This window comes from Sorghum bicolor, chromosome 2 (assembly GCF_000003195.3).
Source record: "Sorghum bicolor cultivar BTx623 chromosome 2, Sorghum_bicolor_NCBIv3, whole genome shotgun sequence".
NCBI lineage: Eukaryota > Viridiplantae > Streptophyta > Magnoliopsida > Poales > Poaceae > Sorghum > Sorghum bicolor.
Window position 1 is genome coordinate 65988466 of NC_012871.2, and position 25528 is coordinate 66013993.

At 45.9% G+C, this 25528-nt stretch overlaps 4 protein-coding genes across 4 annotated transcripts; 2 read left to right on the forward strand and 2 right to left on the reverse strand.

The window, feature by feature from the left end:
• On the forward strand, positions 12771–16553 carry LOC110433128 (protein XAP5 CIRCADIAN TIMEKEEPER). The gene is made up of 12 exons (XM_021454807.1): positions 12771–13121; positions 13604–13669; positions 13777–13841; positions 13934–14046; positions 14746–14818; positions 14921–14997; positions 15107–15168; positions 15272–15403; positions 15499–15552; positions 15917–15982; positions 16068–16142; positions 16257–16553. Exons 1-12 carry the CDS (start codon positions 12957–12959, stop codon positions 16305–16307), a joined length of 999 nt encoding a protein of 332 aa, XP_021310482.1. The 5' UTR covers positions 12771–12956; the 3' UTR covers positions 16308–16553.
• LOC8066940 (basic proline-rich protein) lies at positions 16713–18527 on the forward strand. The gene has a single exon (XM_002460529.2). The coding sequence runs from the start codon at positions 17126–17128 to the stop codon at positions 18470–18472; it is 1347 nt and encodes a 448-aa protein (XP_002460574.1). The 5' UTR covers positions 16713–17125; the 3' UTR covers positions 18473–18527.
• LOC8063313 (probable E3 ubiquitin-protein ligase ATL44) lies at positions 20374–20952 on the reverse strand. The gene has a single exon (XM_002462692.1). The coding sequence runs from the start codon at positions 20950–20952 to the stop codon at positions 20374–20376; it is 579 nt and encodes a 192-aa protein (XP_002462737.1).
• LOC8070905 lies at positions 22618–24800 on the reverse strand. Its single transcript, XM_002462693.2, has one exon. The coding sequence runs from the start codon at positions 24025–24027 to the stop codon at positions 23008–23010; it is 1020 nt and encodes a 339-aa protein (XP_002462738.1). The 5' UTR covers positions 24028–24800; the 3' UTR covers positions 22618–23007.

Below are 25528 nucleotides of genomic sequence, written 5' to 3' on the forward strand. Positions count from 1 at the left end.
CAAGGCGCACAAACAGCGGTTACACAAACAGCAGTTGATCAAATACCAGACCGGGAGATTCACAGGCATAAAGCAAATGCATCCATTTAGCAGTAGCGAAGTTTCATCGACACCCAGCAGCAGCAGACATGTAGTGAACAGACACTGGTTCCTGAAGAACGTACTCCTTGAATTGCTTTTCTTCTTCGTCGTCTTCAGCGTCGCAGCGCATGCGCTCCGGAGGTCGCGATCAGTGATCCTCCCAGCCCGGGATCGAGTCCCCATCACCGGCACAATAGCCCTCCGCGCCCGCGATCGAGTGACCATGCCTGAAGACCTTGTCGCCGGCACAGCAGTCATCGTCGCCGGCGATAGAGCCCCAACCTCACTCTCGGGATTGCGGGTGCGACGGATGTGGGCCTGGACAATGGAGTAGGGAAACCAGGAAACGAAACAGCCCACCGCCCGCGTATATATGGGCCGACCCGGAAGCCCACCCGGAACCGAAATCAAAATCAAACCGGGTCGCATTTTCATTTCCCACGCGTCTCAAATAATAATATATTTTTATTTCTCCATAAAACATATTTTTATTTTTTATATAACATAATATATTTTTAAATCGTTATTAGCTTTTATTTTTGCAAAAGTGCGGTGATGTCACCAAGAAAAGTTCTAACAAAGTGTACCTCGACCTTATTTTTGAAGTAAATTTCATGAACCGTTGGATCTAGATTTCAATCTTACTACCATATATTTCGTTGATTTGGCCGTGTCTGTGTGCCGGACCGGTACAGGGCCAAGACGACAAGGGAAACCAACAAGGAACCAGTCACCCGTGAGGGGGAGCCGAGATACCTGAATCGTCTAGCGCATTCGCGAAGAAGCCGAGGGTCGTGTCGCGGACGCGGTACCCAGCGCTAATCATTGGATATGTCAATGTCAACCCTTTGATTTTTACGGTTGAGATACATTTATTACGTGGCATTTTCTCCTACCTGATCTCTGTCTGCAAATTCGTGTTGTAGAGATTTGGCTTTGGCATTGTTGTGTCGCTGCGTATGCATCAAATCAGGCTACGACCTTAGCAGATGGCGTTGCGTAAGTCTCTTGGCCCAATTGACTGAAGCCCAGGTGCTGTTGGTGCCAGCCCAAAGTCACAAGGCGCAAATATTGGTTCGTTTAGTTGAAGGGGCTCTTATTCTACCTCTTGAGTGCCGTGTTCAGATGCAAACTCCTCGTCCATGCTAGACAGGGCATCCGACCTGTGATTTAGGGGAGGGTTTTAGGGAAAACTCAAGGTACCTTGCCATACCGAGTCCTCCGCCCCTGGTCAACACCATGCACGGTGCACTAGAATTCAACAATCGGACATTAGGCAAATCACTGAATAAAGAGACATCCAACAATCGAGAATAGCTAGTCCACGTGGTAGGGCACTAGATTTCTCCAATGTAGTCATCGAAGCTATTGGGTGCTCACTACCGAGGCAAACCTTTCGACCAACGACTAGTTGGTTCATTTGGGACTATATATACCTTCATGGTTGGTCATTCGGAGTGTGCTAGGGTTTGCCGGAGCTATAATTGAGTTAAAATTTATTTCTCTGTGCTCTCGCCATCACATGCAACTAAGAGAAGATTAGTCAAGTAGCAGAAGTGTTTGGGTTAGTATTTAGGCTAGTTAGAGGCTGCTTTATTGCTTGCTTTAGATTCAAGTACAACATTAGTGAGATTTGCATATCTCTAAGTGTTAGGCCTAGTTTTTAGTAATATTTGCATACCTCTAAGCTATCATCACTTGTACACAGTAAGAATTATACTGGCATGGCATGGTGATCCAAGTTTGTTATGTACGTGCGGGCAAGGATATACATGATTGTCAATTTTTCATAGAATAAAGCAAGTTATTCCTATAAAACCGATGAACTTATGAGGCAGTTTGGGAGGCCGCTAAAAAATAGTCCAGTCCAGTTTTGGTAGTTCGAGGGGGTTTCAAGATTTTCTTGTTGGAAACTCATCCAATCTTGTGGAAAACTTATAAATTGCGTGTGAACATGTTTTTTAGTGAGATAAGACTGCCCCTCTATTTATATAAGTGGATGAGAGCCGGTTGAGAGATCCATCTATCGAATCGATCAAAAAATAAATCTATATCGGTTTTACCCTTTTAAACCCCAATCTCTTCCAACCCCTTACTCTTACTGTCCAGCACGTCTCTCGGTAAGATTTGCTGATATTTTAGGTGGCTTTGCAAATCCTAGTATACTCCCGCTTTGTGTCTCTCTAACGGGTTTTCCTAGAAGGAGTTTGTGGATATGTTTGTGGTGAATAACTAGCGTCGAATCAGCCTTGCCATTTTAGACCTTGCATGTTTTGGCCACATGTAGCTTGCGCAATCTTGCATTTGTTGCTAGTGTCATAGTGTGTGCAATTTTGCACTTTGTTGCTAGTGTCATAATGTGTGACCGATTTAGCATCCATGGGATAGATGTTCGTCTTACTTATATCAAAGAAGCAACAAAACAGTATATTAAGATTTTATTCATGCTTGATCATGGATGTATCCATGCATTAAATACTATAGATAATCAAATAGATGGTCTACTATATATACTATCTGTTTAGTTGTCTATGTGTAATATGACAAGAACTAGTGGGCTGCCTATGGTTTTTGTATGCCCTTATGCCTCAATATATAATTAGATGAACTCAAATTAATGCACTGCGATATACTTAGATAATCTCAAATTAATGTGTTTAGGTGTAGATATACAAAAGATGAAAATTAATTGTGAGAGATAGACTTTTAGGATATATCATGGCCTCCTAGCAAGTATACTTTGTAGAGGATTTATATACATTACCATTGACCACTGAGATGCCTGGGGACCACTCTTTAATTCTTGTAGAACGCTTCAGGAGGCTCTTCGTTCTTTGGATGCTAAGGCATCCTAGCAGCGCGTCTAACGTGTTAGCTAGAAACTGTAAAAACGAAAAGAAAACTAGAAATCGAACGCGACACTGAGAAAACTTAGGAACACGTGCGAGCTAGGCTCTTGCGCTCTCGCTAGCGAAGTAAATTTTCTAATTCTCCCAGTCTGATTGGTTAACTGGTACTCCGAGCTAGCAACATGTTAGCCGTTGGGGATGTTATAATATTAGGCCTTGTTTACTTCCACCAAAAAACGCAAAAAATTTCAAGATTCTCCATCACATCGAATCTTTAGACGCATGCATAGAGTATTAAATATAGATAAAAACTAATTGCACAGTTTGGTCGGAATTGACGAGATGAATCTTTTGAGCCTAGTTAGTCCATGATTGGACAATAATTATCACAAACAAACAAAAATACTACAGTGTCGCGAAATTTTTTCCTTCAGAAACTAAACAAGGCCTTAGTTGGTGGTGGGTGGGGTGATATGTTTTCTCGGTCGTTAGATCGGTGTGACATGTACGATCGACGGTCCACTGCCACTGTGACTAGCCCACAGGCTCACAGCTCAATTACTTGCATAAGAACAAGCTGAAATTAATTAGAAACAAACAGATACATCACCTTTTCAACCAAGAGGGTGGACTGGCAGTCTATAAAACAGAAGTGATCCCAGATTAGAAGCTCATCGCTCCTCTTATATCTCTTAAAAACTATTGCACAAAAACGCAAGGGAAAGGTGGTGTGACTGATTTGGGCGAGCAAGACTGCAATCGGGTATGTTCTTACGGTTGCTCTCCCCTATGTTCCAGTTTACTTTTCAGGTCTCTATGAAAATTTTCATTTTTTGAAAACCTTACAACTATAGTGGAGAGGAGCTCTCGCGTTCTCCGTGGTGATGAGATCTAGGTTTCACCTGACCGGGAACCAGATTTGAGCCTTCTCATCTTCCTAGCCTAGGCGCTTGTGCTTTTCCGGTTAATAAGCAGGAGATCTAAAGTTCCCTAATAAGCTAAAAAATCGCTTAGATGAAACACATGAAAGATTTTGTTCATTACAATTTTTTAAACGGAGAGCAGTATAATTTTAATTGCTTCAAGTTCAGATGTAGCTTCATGAAAGTTTTGGTTTCCAAAAAGATCGCGTCATAGTGTTGTGAGAAGTTATTGCCATGAGAAAAACGACATTTTTTCTTTCCTCAGCGTTGCCACGAAGTTATTGTCCTAATAAAATATGCAAAAGTATTTTTGAGTAAAACTTTGTTCACTAATTCGTCAAAGTTTGTGGGGAAATACGTGGGGAAAAAACCCCTAGAATGCATCCCCTTAGGGCAGTTATTAATTTTTCACTCGAAATTAGGCTATGAATAACACAATGTTTGGTTGGGACAAGGAAACAAAAACACAATGGGATTGGATAAATGGCGCTAAAGTAAACATGGTAAGCAATTATTTGATTTGTTTGGTTAGCTTTGGTAACATGAACAAAGAAGCTGCTGAGTCGATTTACATGTATCTTACCGTTTCTTGCTTCCTTAATTCACCCGAACAACCGTGTGGACAAGATGGAGTCGTGGTGAGCTAGCAGAGAAAGTACTCGGTATTGGATAACGTCGTGGTGGGAGTGTTATCACTTTTGTGAAGGCCCATATTCGATAACGTTGCGATCCGATTACACGTGGCCCCAGGGGCGAAGCTATGTATATGAGAGTGGGTGCAGATGCACCTCCCAAATTCGTGAAAACAATAGATTTTTGTAAAATTCCACTATATATACACCCGGTATAATACAAATCTATGCACCCATAAGGCAAGTGCACCACCCTCTAATTTGCTCTAGCTTCGCCACTGCGTGGCCCTAAACACAAAGGCCACGCAACAAGATCTATCTCCATAAAAAAAATTATGTTACCATCCAAACCAAATACTATCTAAAGTCTTGGGTGTATGCTAGAAGGATAGTGGTACCTATCTCCATTTTTTCTCGCACAGTCGATTTACATGTATCTTGTCGTTTCTTGCTTTCTTAATTCTCACCAAAACGACCGTGTGACCAAACGACAAGACGGAGTTATAGTGAGTTAGCAGAGATGATACTCAGGATTGGATAATGTCATGGTGAGAGCGTTATCGCCTTTGTGAAGAAGGGCCATATTTGATAACGTCGCGATTTGATTACACGTGGCCTTGAAACAAACACCACACAACAGGAATTATTACCCTCCATAAAAAATCATGTTACCAACACCCGAACCAAAATTGGGGTGTATGCTATAAAGATAGTGGTAACCGACCATATTCGATAACATCGCGATCCGATTACACGTGGCCCTGAAAACAAACACCACATAACAGGAATTATTACCCTCTATTTAAAAAATCATGTTACCAACACCCGAACCAAACTTGGGGTGTATGCTATAAGGATAGTGGTAACTATCTCCTTTTTTTTCTCGAAGGTACTTTTTTATAAAAAAAATTGGTACCTTTGATTTTTTCTAGCTAACATTGTTGTGCAAGAAGGATTTGGGCACCCAACCCAAAAGCGATCGGGTAGGATGCTCGATCTTACTTCCAACCAACTAAACAAGCCTCTGATCTATCTGATATTATTTTTTTAAAATGTGTTGTGTTAATTTAATTTTGGCCGAGAGCCCTAAAACTTAAACATCATCATGACTTCAGACAAATTGAGGTTTTGCTTGTCCCAAATATGACTGACTATCTTTTTAAAAAAAAAATACAGCCGGCAATTCTCTTGTCAGGTTGTTTAAGAAAAGTTAGTCCTTGTAGCTTATAAAATGTTTGTTGTTCTCCTTACCGAAAAAGTACAGGTCTCTTAGAGCATCTCCACCAGATCATTTTTGTTCCTTGTCCCCCTATAATCACTTATAAGAGATCTCTCAGAATAGGATATGAGAGACCTTTGCGCCAGCAGATTACTAGAATCTCATCGATTTAGGAGATGGAGTGGTCTTCTCTTTTTTTTTGAGAGATGGTGGTGGACTTAGAAGATACCCTAAAGAATATAAAGATAAAAAAATAAAGTTAAGAGATGTTATAAGAGATCTTGTTCGCGAAAAAATAGATGTGATAGAAGATCTATATTTAACAGATAGAGGTGAGTATAAGAGATCTGATGGAGATGCCATTAGAGTAGCTCCAGCTCCAGTGTGTAACGTCGAATAGAATTCTACTAGTAGGAATGGCGCGCAGGACAAAAGAGGACAAACTATATATATATATATGAGTGACAGTGGAAGATCGTAACTATAGTGACATATGTACATGGATTTTCAGCATTTTGAAGAGCAACAACTACTCTTGCAAATATGTGGAGCTGATGACTTGAAAAGATCTTGTACAGTTCAAGTCAATAAGCTGTTTAATTCAAGGTTAACACACAATTCAACTTTTATATCCCTCTCATCCTTTTGGTCAAGTACATGTCGTACATTCCCTGAACTGCTTCTATGAATTGGTCAAGACAGTGAGATTTGATAATTGCCTGGGGAAATAAAGTAAGGATCCAAATGAATATCCTGGTATCAGGCTCTTTGGTATGTTATAAACTAATAAAGTATAACAACAATTAAGGAATTGTTGACAATTATTTGTTGTGGTGTTGATTACCCGTTCGTTGACTGTCACCCTGTACGTAAAAGTATGCAAGAGGGCACAGAAACACACACAATATTTAACTATAGGTAATTGGTTGCAAGTGTATCACATGATAGAGAAATTCATAGGCTCAACCAAATTTATCTACTTTTATGGTCTAGGTCTACATTAAATGGAAGGCATACAAAACCTCACCTCGTTGAAGAGGCAGCTATGATGCCAAATCTTCGGCGCAGCCATTCAGAAGCAGTCAACAATAACACCGGTCCATATTTCTTCAAGGCTAACCAAGAGCTGGAAATCGAAAGCACAACAAAAGAAACAAACTCATGTCAAACTGGCCGATATTCATAATCAAAAGTAAATTGACAAGCCTTGAAGCCCCGTCAAGCAGGCAAGTATTTCCTCTATTTCAAAGTTGCTTTGACTTTTTTGGTTCATCCATTTTGCTATGCATCAGGACATATTATATCTAGACACATAGCAAAATAGATATACCCAAAAAGTCAAAACAACTTATAATTTAGAACGGAGAATCTTATTTTATTAGGAGCAATAAGATAGTATCTAATTTCATTAGGACTAACAAGATTGGAAATAACCCTAAGGACGAAGAAGAAAAGGGATTGACGCATGACCGGTCTGGGCGATGCCATGCAGGATATCCAAGCAGGGTGCTGACAAAGCTGCAGCGCCATATGATCCATCCAAAATTGTGAATCTATACAAACAGAGTAGGTGCTAAAATCAACCGGAATGGTGCACATGATGAAAAATCAACACATACTTTGGTGATATAGAAAAAGGAGAGTACTCACCCTATGAAGATATGAGCAGCAGGAAGAATTCGACAGATGGCAGCCTAGCACTGCACGCTAACTATTGGACTTAGCAAGATTAGGTTACTAAAAAGGCTCTAATTTAAGATTTAAATGCACTTGAATGTTCCCTTTCATGGGTGAAGTTTGGACTAATAAAAGATATTGTGCTACAGTCTGCACACCATAAATCTGAAGTAGGCAATGGACTATTATTTACGTAACAAATGTAAGCCATAATCTTTCAAAGGCGACATCACACAACCTTAAACCGGTATAGTGAACATTTTTTGTAAAAAAAAGTTACCACTACAACAGGAGCCTCAAAACCATATTGGGACTAATTTCCACAAAGTCGATAAATGAGGTACTCTACAGAGATAGATCATGAATAGGTAATATTGGTATTGCAAAGTTAATGACACTACCAAGGATTTCGGAAAAGACTTTGTGAATTAACAATCACAGCAAAAGTATGTTGCAGCAATGAAGAAGGCAAGAATGTTTTTTGTAAACAAAGACATGATTTCTAGAGGCCTCAGAAGCATAGCAATCATCATTTGTTCATCTACTTGGAGCTTCAGCCTTCAAGGCATGCTGACAAATTGTATGATATAAGCAACAGTCATGCCAGGTACCTCACAAGCGGCTGAACATCAGATCATATCATTGAGCAATAGATATAAAATTTTCATCACAAGCTGAAGAGAGGGGAAAATGGCAAATGCCAACCGCTAAGAATATCGGAAAGAGGTGTTCAACAGGGGTGGAGCGGCGATAGGAGAGCAGCATGTGGACATAGTTTTTTAGACGACGTGAAAAAACCACAGCCAAACAAATGCCCTATGCAGAGGTGGACCAATAAGAAAAGCCGAAGATGACCTGTCACCGATGTGGACCAGCAAAAAAATTCCGGGCATTGTTAGGGTAAATTCACTAAACAAAAAGTACAGTTCCATTTCAGATGACATGGAAAAGGTATAAAATCTCTAACACACCATCAAATCACTGGTAATAATAAGGTGAGCTACTCAAAAAACTCTGACTATGCATTTTTATCAGTAGCAAATAAATGACAGGGTTGTAGCTGCTAGTCTAAAAAATAAATAGCAGGTGTTGTAGATGGTACAAAATCATGGCAGTTCATGCAATACTTATATTGCACAAATCAAGAAGGGGTTCAACATTGAAAATTACCTGTGACCAACAAGCTAGCTAAAAGGGACATAATGTAATAAAGAGCGTACATCTTAAAAAATGTATTTACTATTTATTCATTAAAAAATGGAGCCATGGAAACCAGGTGGTCGTATAGAAATATATAAGGATTCATCTTAGCTGATGTACAAAAGCTATCAAATATCTGGCACACTATTAGATAATTAGTAATCATAAGGTGAGGCAATGCCTACATATATAGAAGCTAATCCTTGTAATCCTTGTAAACTTTTTAATATTTATAAATTGCTTCGTACTGTTAGGCACTCTGCTAATGTGCTACAGGTAAACAAACTCTCTCTAACCATGGCCTCCAAGAAGCAAAGTTTTGTTCGGCTTGTTATAAGTATATAGTGCACATATAAGAAGCAACCAAACATTTCCCAGTAATAGTGAATTACTTCGCTCACAGAAGTAAAGATAGATGCTAAAATTAAATAGGTAAAATGATTCTAAAACATGTTTTGCCATAGCAAATATTTAAGTCTAATTCTATGGTGGCCAATATGGGACAAAGCTAAATGTGAGCCTGCACCATGATTGCCTTAAATAAAACCATTTTCTAGAATTAGCTCAAACAAATTAGTTCTTATCTGGAACATGAACAAAGAGCACTCGCTTCTCAAACTGAAACAGATTAAAAAAAACATACATGTGTACAGAGAACATTCAAGCACAGTTTTGAAAAGAAGAAATCAATATGAGACGAAGCTAAATGTGAGCCTGCACCATGATTGCCTTGCAAAATAAAACCCTTTTCTAGAATTAGCTCAAAGAAATTAGTTCTTATCTGGAACATGAACAAAGAGCACTCACTTCTCAATCTGGAATAAATGTTAATAAAAAATATACATGTCTATACAGAACATTCAGACACAAATTTGAAAGGAAGAAAACCATTCCATCTGCTATAGTAAGCTTTGACCTATCCAAAATTTCTTAACTTGTTTAAAACCTTAGTCTCAAATGTGGAAATCTAATATTGAGGAACATACATGAATAAATTTGATTGGTTTGTACAGCCCTGGGTATTCACTAATGCAGCACTTGAGGAACATTGTGAGTGATTGAAGGGAGGTGAGCATCTAGAAATAGATTTGCATCAGTTGTATAAAAAATATAGGAAAAAAATCTCACCAAAATTTGGTAACTGCACCAATAATTTTGGCTCCTACCACCCAGACATCCAGTAAAAAAGACGGAGAGAGAGGGAGGAGATGGGAGGTTACCTTATCGCCCACACAATCGACAGAGGGGCAACAACCTGGTAGCCACCGCTGCTGCCGCCGGCGAGCGCGTCCACACTGGAGAAGGGCACCACCGCCGGGGATTGAGTTGAAGCTAGACCACCGCGACCCCTAGCCCAGACTGCTAGAGTTTCCTGTAGCACCTGCAGCACATGAATACACACGGAGTAGATGGAGGAGGCAGCACTGGGGGCAAGCGACGCCGGTGGCCACCGGCGGCCATCGACGGTGCCCAGCGCACGAGGGGAAAGGACGAGGAGGAGGGCGCCTGCTTTGCCCCAGGGGCGCCTTTGACCGCCCAGGCGGAGGAGGGAGGATGCCGCTGCTGCACTGCACCATCGCCTGTCGCCCTGCCGTTGCCGCGGGAGGAAGGGGAGGGAGGCGGAGGAGGGCCGCCGCCGCCATGGCTGTGCCGAGAGAGAGGGAAAGAACGTGAGGAGAGGAGGGGAAAGGCCGTGTTTTTTTGCCGATGTGTGGGTTCGGGAGAAATCTAGAAAGCCACGGTACATAGATGGGAGGGTGAAACAAGAGCCGTAAATACAGGATCAAACGGTCGAAATTTTTTTACTAACGTGGCCACCGTGAGAGCTCGGCAACGCGTTCCCAATTAAAGAGGTGAATGTGTCAAACCACGAATACAACCATTTGATCATTTGCAAGGGGAAGGACCATTGGTACAGTGGGCAGTTCGTTTTTTCACCCGTGGAAAACCCGTGGCTCCCACATCAAACAATAAACAAGTAGATATCACACATATCACCTACCTTGTCTTTTGCATATCAGCATAAGCGAAACTAATATTCTATTGCTCTTTCTTTCAAAAATATTCTATTACTCTTGCATCAAATCAAAAACAAGCATTGAACCTTAATGTTTATCTGTTTCTCTCTCTCCACTTCGTATTGTTTCGCATGCATGCACTCTGGAGCTGCTCTTGCGTATCATCATTCGTGAACGGAGAAATAATAATTTCGAAGAATGTCTCTCGATCTTCCGCTCATTGTTTTATTTTGCCTGTGTGTATTCTTTTTCTGCCGTCGAAGCAGCTCTCAAATCCGGAGACATGGCGCATCAAGGTGAACAAGGAGGAAACATGGCTCGCCCAAGCAACCTGTCGGCCCACTTCACGCCGTCTTTTCCTACTCCGGCAATCATCGGCGCTCAGGCAAGTCAAGCCCTTTTCCAGGAGAACCAATGGGAGGCTTCCATCGTCGCAAGGGCTCCGCAGCTAGGCCATGGCCATCCTAATGCCGCCGACACGCTGGTGCCGCCGCCGGCGGCCGTGGCGCCACAGACTTTCCAGTTCCAGCCGGAGAGCCAACGACCCCACTGGACCATGCCACAGGCTGCTGTGCCGAACGCGATGCCATTCCAACACTTCAGTGGCAAGGCGGCGGCTGTGCAGCCGCCGCTGCATGGCAATGAGCTAGCGGCGCGCGTGGCGGCCATAAACACCTTGCCGTACCAGCCTTTCCAGCCCAACAACAACTACGCCCACGGCTGGTTCCAGGCCCAGCCGGTGCCGCCGCCGCCGCCGCAGGCTCCTCCAGCTCCTCGCTACGCCGCCGCTCTCCAGTCCCACCCCCACGTCGACAGCGGCTACCACCTTCTGCCGCCACCACCGCAGGACGCGCATATCCTCCAACGCCCCATGCTGGCCTGGGCGCCTCCACCACCTCCAGTGCAGCAGCGCCCTGGCTCGGCCCAGGCGCAGGCGCCGCGGGTGACGGGCAAGCTGACCTTCGAGGAGTTCCTCTGGGAGGCCGGCATCCTCGACAAGCAGACCGTCAGCAAAATTATCGTCGACGAAGTCGCTGAAGATATGCTGGGAGATGGACAGGCGGAGCGTGGCGCGCGCTTCGTTACCCTCAAAGACGTTTTGGTGGCTCTTGGAGCGGTTTCCCCGTCTGGGGCTGGGCTGAGCACGCATCAGGTTCGCAGGCCAGTCCAGGAGGAGGCGCTCGGCGCTGGCGCTGGCGCCACGGGCGGCGGCGGCCGCCGCCACCAAGCTGCGGCGGCCGAGGCCAGGGAGCGGAGGAGCAGGAGGATGGCCAAGCGAAAGGAGGCCGCTGCCAAACATGCAGCAGGTATCGATTATTATTTATTACACATACGTACTCTGCATCATTTCTTCAGCTTTGATCGTTGCTTCTCGTGCTATATATATGGTTGGTAAGGGAGATTATCTCATGTCTGAAGACTGAACTGGATACTGTGATGCTGTGGCTGGTTGCAGGTCCTCGCGGAAGCCAAGGTGGACCAGGAGCTGTCGTCTGATTCGTCAAGGAGCTGAATTCTTCGCCTATGCCTGCCGTCGCTTGTTGTCGATCCATTGGCAACAAGATTCTGAATCATTTATGCTATGCGTCTTTTTATCGTTAAAATTTAGGTTTATCCTAGGCCAAATTTCTTTTAATTTTGACTGGTTTTTTAGAAAAATAATACATCAAACATGCATAAGTTCAAATAAGCATAGTTAAAACTAAAGAAATTTGGCTTAGGGTGAAAAAATACCCTATAATTTAGAACTTTAATATATCCGAGGTAGACCTGGCCTGTTTGTTAACATACATATGTTCGTGTATGGCTGTTATAAACTTCTCCCTGTTTTTGTTATTGGGTCATTCTCGTCTTCTCGAAAGTAGTAGTTAAATCGTTGTGCCCTATTACTTGGCGATCTTTTTTTTTTGCGAATTCCATCTCTCTATTTTTTTTAAACTCTCTCTCCTCTTTTTGAATGGCGATCAGTATATGCTGTTTCACTGAATAAGCGTAAGCTTTTTCTCGGATTGAAATAAAATGAGTGCAAACTCGACGACGAGGCAGTCGTCTGTTTCCTGTTGGGCTGTTATGGGCCTCAATAAGATGTGGCCCAACTTAATCCGGGTGAAGAATTGTAAGTCGGTTGGGCCCACGTACCTAAGCACCCCGGCGGCTCGGTGCCACAGGCCCGCAGTTGCAGGTGGCTCGCCCTCGCCGGCTCGCCCGAAGCGTCCACCAGGCACCAGAGCTCTGTTCCGGCGGGCCGTCTCCGCCCTCCGTCCGGCCGCCGCGCGTTCCGCCGCAGCTGGCAACTCCGCTCTGACGGACCTAGGAGGAGAAGGTCGAGGGGGAAGTCTCCCTCACGAGAGGCGAGGATGTCGGGGTTCGGCGATGGGTACGTGGGGACGGCGCAGGACGCGGTGAAGATCCGGCGGCTGGAGAAGCAGCGCGAGGCGGAGCGCCGCAAGATCGAGGAGCTCAAGAACAAGTCCGCGGACGGGCAGCCCGGCCTCCTCCAGTTCGGCTCCAGCACCTCCGAGGTAATCGCCGTCACGGCCGCGCGCTTCGCGTTCCTCCCCTCCTGTCCGTCTGCCTACCACATCCTTAATCCTGTCGATGCACCAAGCTACGAGCAAGGGAAAGAGACACTGACTCACCTGTCTCCACAGTCGTTCAGGATTCGTGTATTTTCTCTTGTAATCCCCTGTAATTTTTGCTGGATAGTTAGCTCTACTTTTGATTTAGCAAAATCAACACGAGATTTGTGTTCTGTTTAGTTTACCCTGTACGGTTCAGTATTCACTTTCGAGTAGCTTTTCCACACATAGCTTTTGTTGCTGAATTGATCAATTGATATGGTTTCTTTTGTTTTGATGTCGTGTATGTCTTTTACTTCTACACCATGTATACGCCTCTTCTCTCGTTTAGAAATTATTTGAATTTCTGTAAGTAGGCTGTTACTGTAGGTCGTGTATATACCCTTAAATTTTGCTAATGTAATGTTAATTGCTGTTGCGTTCAGATTCTTGAGACTGCATTTAAGAAGGAAACAGTTGGTCTCGTCACCAGGGAGCAGTATGTCGAGAAGGTAATTAGCCAATTCATTCATACATACATACATACATCATTATCTGCCGGCTTATTTGTTGAAAACTGGGATTTTCCATCTAATATGTTGTCCTTCTGCCCGAGTAGAGGGTTAACATTCGAACCAAGATCGAGGAGGAAGAGAAAGAGAAACTTCAAAAGCTGCAACAAGAGTGAGTTTGAACTTTGAATTCAAGCCTGGTAAAATCATAAGTATCTTTCTATCCCTTCCCTCAGCCAAACAATAATGTGTTGTGTGTTTCAGAGAAGAAGAATTGCAAATGCAGAAAAGGAAAAAGAGGAGAGTGAAGGGTGATCCACGCTTATCTTTTTTTGACGACATTGAGAATGGAAGTGATGAAGATGATTTTGAGAAACGTATGGTCCTTCTAACCTATCTGTGGTCTTACTATTATTTGTTTTCTTACCCCATTTATGTGCATTTCTCAAGCAGATCTGTTCATTTTGGGGTTGCACTGCACACATCTCTTTCTATTGCATTGACCAAGTTTTTTTTGTGGCTTTTGTTTCTATATTACCCACTTGTGTGGGCTGGTTGTAGCTTATGATTTCATGTTTCATTTCTTAGCATAGCCGTGATGTAGTCGATGAACGATATTAAATGTACCACATCTGTATATTCTTTGGTCATGTACTAGTTTCCTTCTGATAATTGTGTTTTGCCTCACAGTTTTCAAATTTTTGTGAAGCATTGTTTTATGTGTTTGTTTTTCCTGTTGTGTTACTTTCGAGATCTTACTTCTGTGTCAAACATTTCTTTAAACTTTGCTTCAGTTGTTAACTTGCTGATGAAATGAAGTTTGATTGATGCAACTGTGGCAATAACCTTGTTGTCATCATGATCCTGCTATTTAGATCATTTCATGTATAGTTCACCTGTAGAGAAACACCAAAGTGATTTAAACAGGTCTTGCACAGGGCTTTACATAGAATATCTTAATCTTTGTGCAGTGTCAACACTCAACAGCAATGTTTCTCAGTGTCTCTTGACATTGCTAAAAAATTATAGAACTATTCTTAAGCTAATATGAACATATTCTTGCTATTTCTGTACAGAAGAAACCAAGAAAAATGGCCCTGTCAAACTTGGAAAGGATCCAACTGTCGAGACAAGTTTTCTACCCGATAGGTATTTCTGTTGGTTTATGACTACCACTTAGGATTGTTGATTTATTCTCCATTTCCAAGCTTTGTTTGACCTGCAAGCTGTTTGCTAAGAGTGATCCTTCAGAGAAAGGGAGGCAGAGGAACAAGCAGAACGAGAACGACTGAAGAAGCAGTGGTTGCGTGAGCAGGAATTGATCAAAAGTACTGCCACATTCTGATAGGACTACTCACCTTTAATCAATCTACTACGAGTCACAATTTTTTGGATAAAATTTCTTCCTAACTGATTAACCATTATGTCACATTCCAGATGAACCTCTTTCAATTACTTACAGTTACTGGGATGGGACTGGGCACAGGAGAGTTATCCAGGTTAATGTCTAATCAAATCAATGGTGAACTTGCTTCTTGTTTGCCTGTTCTAAGATTTTGTCTGTGGACTGTACAATGAAAACAAAGCCTACTATTATTCCAGGTCCGTAAAGGTGACAGCATTGGAGAATTCCTAAGGGCCGTTCAACAGCAGCTTGCCCCTGAATTCCGTGAAGTACGGACAACTTCTGTTGAGAATCTACTTTATGTGAAGGAAGATCTTATCATCCCTCATGTATGTGTTCATTCTCTTGTAAAAGTCTACAAAGTTCTGTTAAAGCAAGTCCGACAACTGTTTTCTGATTCCATGTTCTCTCATTTGTTTGACAGCAACACAGCTTTTATGAATTAATTATCAACAAAGCGAGGGGCAAGAGTGGACCGGTAATTCTTCTTTCTTTTGTGATGTATTCTGCTCAAAACATGTTGTTTGTTCTGAAGCTTTTCCTAGTTTTTGGGAAAACAACTGTGCAGTTCCTTTTTTTCCATTGGTGTTTCCACTTATGTAATCTTTGGCTTCTTACAACTGATGATCACTGTTTTCATCTCATCAAGGCAGGCTAGCTGTTTCTTCTTTCTTCCTTAACCTCGTTAATTCACAAGTTTAAAAATATTGGATCTGAATCCAAATGATTATGTAATTTTAGTTGCTTGCAGATGCTTAAGAGATTGTTTTGTTATTCCAGATGAATTATTTCTTCATGGCATTAGACTTTAAACACTTAATGACACTGATTTCTGTTGACAGCTTTTCCATTTTGACGTTCATGAGGATGTTCGTACCATTGCCGATGCAACAAAAGAAAAGGATGAGGTGACTGACGTTTCGTGAAGTCTTTGTACTTTTCCAGTTTACCATATGATATGATGCATTCTAAACTCATGTTTGATAACTGCAGTCTCATGCGGGGAAGGTTGTAGAGAGGCATTGGTACGAGAAAAATAAGCATATATTCCCAGCTTCAAGATGGGAGGTTTGACAACTTTCTCTGTCTTTCATGCTTAATAACCTCAACTCTGCTGACAAGGATATACTTTGGTTTGGCAACAGTTTCGTTCATTCACTAATGACTCAAATTACCTTGCAGATCTATGACCCAACAAAAAAGTGGGAACGCTACACAATCCATGGGGATTAGCATGGACCATCATACATAGAGCTAAATTATTTGTACTTTGGATGTCTGAAATTACCAGCACTCGGGTATGAGAATGGCACAAGTGACGATTGGAATAGTAGATTATTAGTGCTGTTTGCCAACATGTACTGCTAAAACTAGAATTATATGACTGTTATTTTAGCGATGCCAAAATTTACTCCTCTTTGATACTTGTATGTGAAACATGTACTTTTACTGATGATATTTCCCATTTCCCCCCTGAAACCTTCCTGTTGTGAATTCATCTCATAGTTGCGGCCATTGTTACCAATATATGGTGCATCATCAATAACTCCTGTCGTCTAGATGTATCTATGCTATTAGTCTGTCCGACTGTCATTGGTTTGCTAGAAAGGTTCATGCTTGACGACAAATGTATTAGGGCGTTCGTTGGTGACATGATTTAAGTTTTCTCTTTGTTTATGTGAGACTATCAAACTATCGGCGGCGAAGTACAAAAGAAAAGGCTTTGGTTTTCTTTAGTTTTGCAGGTGGCAGCTTAGTAGATATACCTATCATGTATTGGAACAGGTGAGCACAATAAGAATGCCATGAGCCCATGACCTCCCAATCAATTGCACTAAGCCACACTAGCATGAGCTATCTTAACCGACCGAAACCTAGACCAAACAGGATTAGGACTGAGATTCCCTCTGCTCCATGCAATGTTCGCCACTCTCCTACTACCACTACACTGACTGGAGTTGCTCCACAAAGCTGCACCAAACCCTCCTCTGCCTCGCTTCAAAAACCCTCTACCCCTCTCACATTGCCTAGCTCACCAGATCGATCTTACCATGGCTTCCCTCGCCATCGTCCTGCTCCTCGCGCGCATCTCCAGCTCCATTGCCATCCCATCCAACTACATCTCAAGGAGCGCCGAGCAGCAGGTCATCGCCACCGTCGCGCCGGCCATAGTTCCTGACATCGACGGCCAGAGCGCCCAGCCGTTCCTCACGTCACCCTCCGGATCGTACGCCGCATACCTCCGCCGCGCCGTGGATGGCGCCGCCGTCGGCCACGGAGGGGACGCGTGCTATGTCCAAATCCAGCAAGCTGGCGCCAGCGGCAGCGTGTGGGAGTCGGACTGCACCCCGGTGGGCGGCGCTGACGCGTGCGACCTGGCATTCTCGCCGGTGGGGCTCGAGCTCTTCGCCGGAGGGCACTCATTGTGGGACACCGGAGTCGACGCCGATCCGGGAACGCTGAGCCTCGACGACGGTGGAGACATGAAGATTGTTAGCAAGGAAGGTGTGACGGTGTGGACGGCGAGCGGCGAGCCATGGACGGGGCAGCAGTGCGGGGCACCCTTGCCACCGGTGTCAACCGCGCCTTCGGTGGAGGCGCTCCCTCCGCCGTCGACTGCCAGTGCCAGCACAAAACTCGTGACGCCGCCAGCAGCGACTCTTGCTGGTGCGGGGAGCACGGACTTTCCTGTCGGAGACCAACCACCGCCGCCGCCACTCGACACGTTGCCGGACTTGCCGGTCCAGCCGCCAGTTGACACGGCACCCGAACAACCACTGCCACCGCCGCCCGCGTCTCCCGACTTGCCGGACCTGTCGATGCCACCGCCGCCAGCTTACACGACTCCCGACTCGCCGGACCAGCCGCTGATGGCGCCCCCGCCAGCTGACATGTTGCCGGACCAGCCGCTGTACTCGTCGCCACCTCCAGCTCCAGCCACCTTTGGCCCTCAAACGCCATTATTGCCACCTTTCGGCGTGCCACTCGCCGCCCCGCCGACCGGCGACACAATCCCAGGCACGACGACCACGCCATCGGGCGAGCCAGGATCACCAGGCAGCGTGCCCTTCTCGGGACCATCTCCAGTCGGCGTGCCACACCCGCACGGGCATCCACACCAGCTGCCCCTTGGAGCCTCGCCGCCGCTGCCGGACGCGCTGGCGCCGGGCGGCGTCCACGGCGCGGGAGCGGGAGCCGGGCAGCCCGGTGCCCCCTTTGGCCATGGGCAGCAGCAGGCGGGGCAGGGCGTGTTCGGCCAGCAGCCACAGCTGCTCAACGGCGAGGGGCAGCCGTTGGAGGACAGCGCCGGTGGGTGGTCAAGAACAAGAAGTGAGAGCGGCAGAGTGGCGGCGTGCATGGCCTTGTTCGCTCTGGTGACACTGGGCTTTGGCTTTTAGTTTCTTCCCCTTTTGTGTTTTGGTTTTAATTTGGGATTGGATTGGTCTTTATGTACTGTTGTTCTCCGTTGGTCTGGTCTGGGTGGTTTTTTTTTGTGGATTGTAGTAAATTGTGTGTAAAACATGTTATATGGTCCGCTGGCTGATTCATTCTGTAGGGTAGCATGATCTATAGTATGTACGATGTTTCATCTGTGTATTATTATCGTGTATAAATGTCAAATTTAAGCATGATTCATGAGTTTAAACTATAGGTGTGGTGTTACTGAAAGTCGATTCGCAATCTCGTCCAAGCGTGTGTTAACTGTGCAGAAATTGGAAGCCAAGGTGAGCCAACCAAAAGAAAAGGAAATTCGATGCAATACACCATCGGTTAATTACGGTATGTAGTACGGTAACTTTATCCCTTGTTGTGTGGCCGTAGTTGTGAGTTGAAATTATTTATTTTGTTCCGATTTAAGTTCGTGAAGACCACCAAGGCACAGATATCAGTATTCTGCTTCCTGCTTTTCATTCATTGGCTCACATTCTTCAGAGGAGCGCTTCGCCACCTCAACGCGCTTGGCGGCGCGAGAGGTTACAGGGCAATCTGCCGTTTCAAAATTTCAAAATATATAACCCAGGGCCAGTGGAATAACCAAATTAGGACACTACTAATTTGCTAAAAGCATAAGCATATCTTCGACCGGCTTGTGTGTTTAAACAACAATATCATCTATACTTCCTGGTGCATGCAAATAACGAAATATAAGAGGTCGGAGCTAGCAAGGAGAGATAGACTCTAAATCCTCCATGAATCTCACTTTTCTATTAGAAACGGCGGAGATCAATACATGGACAACACCTTGTGTAGCCCACTACCAAATAACGAAATATAAGAGATCGGAGCTGGCAAGGACAGATAGACTCTAAATCCTCTATGAATCTCACTTTCTATTAGATTAATTTGATGAACCAAAACCTCTTCACTTCTCTCCCAAACCTTAGCTATCTCCCAATGGCTTCTCCAGTGAACTCTGCAAAACGACTCAAGGGATGAGCTAGCATCCAATAAATCGATGCATGACCACAGAAGGACAACCGATGTGCATGCAAATTAATTGTTAGAAACCGACGTCAACATGAGTCAATGCAGTAGATTAAATGGTATATGACTACAATGAATACGACTGCCAACTACCATATGAACGGCCCAGGTTGACGAAATAGTTTTTTAATCTAAATAGCCTACACGAAAAGTCAAGTATTGGTAGAGAACTACAAGTTGACTCAAGCGCTTGTCGAGTGACCTACATGGGTCGACCTACCACCGCAGGTGTCGTAATCACTCGTTAACTAGTTGACGCACAACCACACCCCTCTCCCCCCAACTGTTCTCCTGCCACCCACGGATCTGACGATGACCTTGTTAACTCATTGTCATGTTGCGGCCATCACCTAAACTCACTTCTAGGCCTGCCTATGATTGGGAACCCTATTCTCGGACCCTTCTTCTCCAGCGGCGGCATGTGGAGAGGTTACACGAGTGCGTGAACATATAACCCATTTGTGCGAAGAAAAAGAGCCTATCTATAATGTTGCTAGAATAGGTGTGAGTAGAACCAAAGGTCGGGAGAGCCCTCCCAAACACAAGGATAGATTTAATTAACTCGGATCATGATAAATAGGCCTGTACCACACCATCCTGACATAGTTCAAAACCTTGCTACAACCTATTAATTAACTACAATATATAATCATCGTTGATGTAGCAAAAAAAATGTGGAGAAGAAACGTTGATCTAATGAATGTTCTCACCTTCTTTTGCCTGAAATTTGAATGCTAACAGCAAAACCGAGCTCAACACCATTACTAGATTGGTGTCATTTAAGGAAGCGCGCCTATATCACCAGCGACGTAGTCTAGACCTTGGCGTCGGGACCCTCGGCGTGCGGCGTGATGAGGGCACGGCAGACAGGGCAAGTGGGCGCACGCGTGAGCAGCCAGCGGTCAACGCACTCGCGGTGGAAACCATGGCGGCACGTGGGCAGCACGCGCACCTCCTCCCCGCCCGCATACTCCGCCAAACACACCGCGCATTCCCTTGGCTCATCGTCGTCCTCGACGGCACCGACACCACCGCTGCCGCTATTAGAGTCCCGCGTGACCTGCACCATGACCACGGGGATCTCCTCGAGCGCGCGCTTGGTTTCCTCGACAACAGCAGGCACCGACCGCTGCGCCTGCGACCACATCTCACTGTTGCCGGGTTGTTGTTGGGACCTGCCGGTGTAGAAGCAGCTGAAGATGGTGCTGAGTGCGATGTACGACACACTGGCGACGAAGACCATGATGGTGATTGCCGCAAGCACTAGCTCCAGCTGCAAGCGCTGCGCGTCAATAAGCGAAGGTTCTGGCGCCTGTGCATGCGTTGCCCCGGCGAGGAGGCCGCGCCCGAAGTAGTGGCCCCGAGCACAACCGTCGCCGCCGCATACGTGCATGGCGATACCTCAGTCTCTAGCGTCTACTAGGTGGCACAGCGGTGGCACTCGGGTCCTCACTCCTCATGCTCGCTCTATGTAGCGTGACACCGAGGCGGGTTCAAAGGTGGGGCATGGCTAGTGTGGTGGGGCGACACGGAGCACGGAAGGCGGGTGGAAGCTTCAGTTATTGAGGAGGGAGTCGGTTTCTACTCGGACGATTTTGTTCAAATTCGCTTACCGCAGTAATTGTGCTCGGAGCTACACCTAAACTATTTGAGAGGGTCAGGGATAGGAAGGCACACCGTATGCTAGGTCTAACTTCTATGTGCATGCATTTGTGAATTGAATTAATCTCCTCCTATAACGTTGGGAGTGTGGGACGGATTGGTTGATAGCCAAATTTTAGTGGTCAAAATGAGCAAGACAAATTATTAATTTTTATTTCATTAGTTACCAAAATTTACTAATGTATCACACTTCGCTTACAGAATCTATGGCAAATATTTTTCTCTAACTTTTAATAACTTTTAGTTGTTATTTTTTTTATGATGAATCAGTTGTCAAATTTTTTTATATGGTAATGGCTGGCCATGAGGTGGCTTCTGGACACTGCGTACAGTTGTGATGCGAGGTTGTTCTGCGGGGCTCGCCATACCTTATTGTGAGCCACCCAAACATTCATTGTGATTCGGATATGGCTTAGCCCGCTGCCCGCCGCTCCGACTGTGTTGACCGCCACGCCGGTCGCCGCCCCGGCCTCCGCCACCCCCAGCTCTAGCCTCCGCCGCACCTGCCTCGCCCTGGCCTTTGGCGTCCCCGGCTGCCGCCACCAGCTCGGGCTTCGGCACCGACGTCGCCCCAGCCTCTGGCGTCCCCTCGCCACTGAAGCTATACCGAAAAGGTCCATTGACTTGCACGAATCATGGGGCAGCGACTGCCGCACGATAATGACCGTCGCCATGTTTGTCCGTCCCTCGTCGGTTGCATCTAACTACAGCCTACGGCAGCGCACCGTAAAGCCCAGCTGAAACTGTAACTAGGCCCAGAACTAAGTAGCACCTAGAAGGCTTAGAACGCTGTACGCAGTACAGGCCCACCAGGCCTTTGGCGACAACTGGGCTGAGACATTTGGGCCCTGTCATCACATTTTTTTTTTTTAGTTGGCATGTCGCGCTCACCGTGGATAAGGGCGTGTGCACAGCTCCTCCTGCCCAAAAGGCAGGGAAGAAAGGACACCACAGTTTTGATGAAAATGAAGAAGAAAAGAGAGGTAGGTGATTGATGGGGCCCGGAATCAAGTGGAAAGCCATGTGGCTCGTGTTTTGCCAATTGTTGATTCCCTGCAGAGCCCTCGTGATTGATGGATTTAGTATTTATTAGCCGTGGGGCCGGTGAGCACAGAGGTGACGAATAATTTCAGCGGCTACTTGTCACTTTGCCAGGCCATAAAACATTATTATCATCAATGCCATGCCATTCCTGCTGTTAATTAAGCCGTCATAAACTGCTCGAGCATAACGCTAGTATATTACACAAGGACGATGCGTTAGTGATTTTTTTAAAAAAAATTTGACAATGCGTTAGTGAATTGGCCCAGGAGGAAATGTTAAAATCTTTTACTATACTCTACCACCGAAAAACGCTAAATAAATGCCTCTCTTCCCATCACTCGAAACAACCACCTGTGAAAAATCCATCACTGTATATGTTTATTTACTCCTTTGCTCCCACGAGCAAATTCATCACTATACACAGTATACACGGACGCACACGTTACACATGAATGAATATACTGCACGTCTGGAGTGTACACTACACAGTACATACACTGCAATGCCCCGTACGTCTCGATTACTACACCCAACGCAAGCTACATACAACTCCTAACGAGAAAGCAAACTGCACACTAGTCGTCCCGACGCCGACGACAAGACGGACACCAACCTCTGCCTGTAATCGCGGTGACTCCTCTAAATTGCTACGAGCCCCATGCACGGGCACGTCCTAATAATTATTAATCAAATCGGGGAATACGTACGGGTACCACGCGCGCGGCGGGTTCGTCGACGATGATCACGCGGTGCCCTCGACGCGCGCCTTGGTGACGCCGGCGCAGGCGTCGACGAAGTCGCCGTCGATGAAGTCGGTGGAGAAGACCTGCAGCTTGTCGCCGAGGCCCTTGGCGAAGACCTCGGCGATGAAGAGCCTCGCGTATCCGTGGATCCGCTTCGTGACCGGCCAGACGCACAGCACCGGGTTGTCGGCCTTGGGCGTCACCGTGTTCTCCACCCGGTAGAAGAACCTCCGGTCCGCCACGGCCGGCTGCTGCGCCAGGAACTTGAGGTTGCTCTCGAACTTGGTCTCCGGCAGGTCCGTGTCGATCCAGTTGTCCCTGAGGTACCCGGCGCTCCACAGCGGGTCCCCCGCCTTGGGCGCCGGCGACTTGCGCGGCTTCCACACGCAGATCACCCGCCGCGGGAGCAGCTCCGCCACCGTCTTGTGGAACACCGCCTCGTCCTGCGGGATCAGGTGCTCGCCGAGCTTCTCCACCAGGAACTTGCCGAACTCCGGCGGGTCCTCGTGCCCGAACTCGGTGCGGATCTCCAGGATGATCACCTCGGACTCGGTCTCGCCCAGGAACCGGTTCACGTCGTCCAGCACCACGTCCACGGGGTACGTCGCCAGGATGCCGTGGCACACGCGGCGCTCCTCCTGGACGCGCACGTCGACGACGCGCGTGCCCGTGGCCAGCTGCTCGTACACGGACATGGACTGGCACTGCGCGAAGGGGCGGGTCACGAACGGCACGCCGATCTTGTTGGTGGCCGAGTCGTGCGTGCCGGGCCACACCACCTGGTGCACGCGCAGCTTGTCGGCGCCCAGCTCCGCCATCCACCGCTTCCGGTCCGCGGGGCGGTGCTCCGACCCCGGGAACGTCTCGCCGGAGGAGGACAGACGCGTCGCCAGCGCACGCTTCTCGGTGGTCACCAGCTTCCGCCGGTCCACCTGCTTCGAGAAGAAGGCGCCCATGGCGTCCAGCGGGTTGTTGGTGCCGTTGTTCTTGCCAGCGCTGCTGCTATTGGAGGCAGCCATGGATGGATGGATAAATAAAGGATCCTGTGCGCTGTGCCTCGATCGAGCTCTGACCTGGACCTGCTGCACGTCGCTGTAAGCTGGAGACCGATTGATTTGATAGCGGCTAGCAGCAAGACAAACAAGGAAGGAAAATATCAGTGCGTTGCGTGGGATTAGCCAACATGTGGCGATAGATGATTTTATTTGTAGTAGGGGGGTTGGGTGATGGATCCGGCGGAGGAGGAGCGAGGAAGTGAGGCGTGTTCTTGTTCTTGTGACCTCCGCTGCTGTTTCTCCCAAAGACTTCTTCGGTTTTCCTTGGATTGGATTGGATTGGATGGTACAATTGGCGTTAGGTGCGGTATGGTGCTCTGATGGCAGACCGGCCGAGAGATTTTTATTTTCTCGCCTATATTATTGTATCCGAAGTCGCTACTGGACAGAGGGTTTGGTTCGTTGCTTTACTCGTTCGTAGCATGGACGGGGTAATTTTTTTATGTCGAGACGGTGACGGAATCGGGGCCACCACAAGGACATGGATATATGCAACTATCGATGGACAACAGCGGCCATTGGCGACTTGGAGCTGAAGGTTCCAGGTTGGTGCAATGATTTGTCGGGGAAATGCTGCAAACTTTTGTTGCCACAGATTGAAAAATGTCACCGATCGCAGGTCACAGGTGGTAAATGGCCATGTGATGGATCTGTGGTACTTCCTTTCTTTGGTAGAAAAATGTTTTTGATATCTGCTGTATATATAAGCAGCCGCACCGTGGCAGTAACTGATTCCTGGAAAAAAAAAACGTGGCAGTAATTGGTGAGCCTCATCGCGACGTGTATTTAGCACATGGTGTGATGCGTTCCCATAGACACCACTGATTGCCAGATAAATTAGCACCTGTCAAGCGTATTTAGCACATGATGCGTTCGCATAGACACCACTGATTTTTGTCAGATAATTTAGCATGGGAATCACGCAGCCTCTACGCGACGCGGTGACGGGAACTGTTGAATAAGAGACATCAACATTACGATGTGACACTAATAACCACGACAGAGCTACGATCCTGTTGTCCACCATGCAGGCCCTGTTTAGTTTCCACCCAAAAAAATTTTCATCATCCCATCAAATCTTTAAACACATGCATGGAACATTAAATATAGATAAAAAAATAAACTAATTATACAGTTTGGTTGAAAATCACGAAACGAATCTTTTAAGACTAGTTAGTCCATGATTAGCCTTAAGTGACAGTAACCCACATGTGCTAATGACAGATTAATTATGCTTAATAAATTTGTCTTGCAATTTCTAGACGAGCTATGTAATTTATTTTTTTTATTAGTTTCTGAAAACCCCTCCTGACATCCTTCCGACACATCCAATGTGACACCCAAAAAATTTTCAACCCCAATCTAAACAGGGCCTCAAGTGCGCGTGTTTGGTTCAGAGGAACGAGGTGTGTAGCAAGAATGTAGCCTTGTCCCTCACTCTTCGTTTGCTTTGATTTTAAAATTT